At 34.7% G+C, this 2,770-nt stretch overlaps 1 protein-coding gene across 1 annotated transcript; it reads right to left on the reverse strand.

The window, feature by feature from the left end:
- Positions 1-1,181: 1,181 nt before the first annotated feature.
- Positions 1,182-1,616, reverse strand: LOC141618991 (uncharacterized). The gene has a single exon (XM_074436037.1). It carries the CDS (start codon positions 1,614-1,616, stop codon positions 1,182-1,184), a length of 435 nt encoding a protein of 144 aa, XP_074292138.1.
- Positions 1,617-2,770: the final 1,154 nt, after the last annotated feature.

The raw sequence follows: 2,770 nt of genomic DNA on the forward strand, positions 1-2,770 counted from the left end.
TTAAGCAATTCTTCATCATGTGGTAATAAAAAGCATGAAACTCCTTATTCTAAACATCTACCAATTCTCATCTCCTTGACTTTCTATTGTTTGGCCCAGTATAAAATCAAACATCCCACACTTAGCACACATTTGAATGATATCCCGTTTGCTCCTTAAAGATATAATCCCTAATATTTATTAATTAAAAGGGCTAAGAATACGATCATTTATCGAAGTGGGCTCAAACGAACAATGGGCGTTATGATGGTTATGTGCCATTATGAGTGGTTTCTCGGAAAATAAGCGTAAAGAGCCGATAAATTATAACATTGTCAATTTCCATTTAATCATATAGTTTTTGCCTCATCATTGGGTACCCGTAAGGCTAGTAGAGAACATTGAGGTGTCTACAAAATGAAATTTTGATGTTAGTGTAATATGTGTCCACTAAGAACATATATGAGACTATTTTGAATTTGTAAATTTTTAATCTGTACAATTTTTTATATCAATGGCAAATATGTTTACATAAATCCTTATTATGTTACCAGTTAAATTTATTGTGAGATAAATGATAATATGGTAACAAATAATATAAATGATACTACATAATTAAATCTAAGATTCAATCTATGTTATATGTGCTTCACTTGTTTACTTTGTTGTCTAATATGTTACCATTCCTCCATTATTGAATTCATAAAGAGATTTATGAGATATATTCATGTGTCCATTTTTTATGATGATATGACCTTTTCTTTGAATTCATTTGTTGGCTTGGAATCATAAAGTAATGTGGTTACAAATTGTCGAAATGTTAATACATAAATGAAAGTTTGATGTTGGTGTAATATGTGTCCACTAAGAACATATATGAGACTATTTTGAATTTGTGAATTTGTAATTGTACAACTTTTTATATCAATGGCAAATATGTTTTCAGAGATCCTTATTACGCTACGAGTTAAATTAATTGTAAGATAAATAATAATATGGTGACAAATAATGCAAAAGGTACTACATATATCTAAGATTCAATCTACGTAATATGTTCTTCACTTGTTTACTTTGTTGTCTAATATGTTTTTTTTTTTGGTGAAATGTGAGTGTATATATATATTTTTCAAAAAAAACTTATCCAATTACAAAAGGACCAAAGAGCTTTCTACAAATAGAAACAATAAAAGACATCATTTCTATTAATAGAAACCAACACAAGTCCTTGCATCCAATTCAGTTAGAGCATGATTACGTTGAAACCAAACTGTGTACCTGTACCTAGAAAACACCAAAGCTAGAGCTTTCCATTTCAATCTACTACCAGAGACATTCAGCAGCTCACTATCAGTGGGGAAAGGACATTCAATCCAATCTTCAACATATTTCTGAACTTGACAACTGAATTTACATTCAGTGAACAGATGCTCAATAGTTTCAGACTGTTCAGCACATAGGACACACAAATCATCCTGACAGCATCCATAAGTAAAGAGTTTAGCTTTAGTATTCAGGCCACACTGCATTATCAGCCAGGAATTGAAAGAATGTTTGGGCACATTCCATTCATTCCATACTATTTTTGCCCAATCCTGAGTAGGAGTTGTTCCCATTAGCCATTCATATCCATTGCCCATTGTATAACCTTTTTGATGAGGAGCCCAGCAATTCTCAATGAACCCATTCTTAAGCTACTCCTTCACCTTGCATATAGTCTTCCAAGTCCATGTAGAGTCATTTGCAGGTGTATAATCATTCCAGTTTGCTCCTTTGAGATAAACACTATCTATCCACTTAATCCAGAGCCTGTCAGCCTTCACATATATCCAATTCACCAGTTTTCCAACTGAAGCAATGTTCCAAGTACTGGCTTTTTTAATCCCAAGTCCTCCTGCAGATTTTGACATGGTTACTCTATCCCAACCCACTAAAGGAACTCTATGGTATTCAGTGGAACTATCCCACAGGAAGTTCCTGCATATAGCCTCAACTCTCTTAATAGCAGCTTTAGGAATGACAAACATTGCAGCCCAGTAGTTATACAAAGTGTTTAGAACTGAATTTATAAGGACAACCCTACCAGCATAGGATAGCTTTTTAGCACCAATACTTCTGATTCTTATCACCATTTTCTCCACAAGACTGCTGCATTCTTTTTTTGATACTTTTCCTGGCTGAATTGGAACCCCTAAGTACCTAAAAGGCATTTTTCCTTCCTGAAATCCAGTGACTGACAGAATATCACTCTGAAAATCCACATTCATACCATTAAAAAAGATTTCTGACTTTGCATTGTTCATCTGCAGGCCTGATGCATTAGAAAAAGAAGTAAAAGCTCTAACAAGCAGGAGGATAGAAGGGGCATCTCCTTTGCAAAACATCAGAAGATCATCAGCAAATATGAGGTGAGTTAGCTTAATTCCTTTGCACTGTGGATGATAATGAAATGGCCATCTGGCTGTGGCATATGCAATGAGCCTTGTCAAATAATCCATACAAATAGTAAAAATAAGAGGAGAAACTGGGTCACCCTGCCTGAGTCCCCTCTTACCCTTGAAATACCCAAAGTTACTTCCATTCAAGACCAAGGTATAGGAAGTTGTTGTTATGCATGCCATCAGGAGGTCAATAAATTTGGTAGGAAACTTCAGTCCAACCAGCAATTGTGCCACAAAATCCCATTCTACAGTATCATAGGCTTTTTGCAAGTCAACTTTGAATAAACATCTGGGAGAGACCTTTTTCCTAGAGTATTGATGTACTATATCCTGGCATATCAGAACATTCTCAA

The sequence above is a fragment of the Silene latifolia genome, chromosome X (assembly GCF_048544455.1).
Source record: "Silene latifolia isolate original U9 population chromosome X, ASM4854445v1, whole genome shotgun sequence".
NCBI classification, from domain to species: domain Eukaryota; kingdom Viridiplantae; phylum Streptophyta; class Magnoliopsida; order Caryophyllales; family Caryophyllaceae; genus Silene; species Silene latifolia.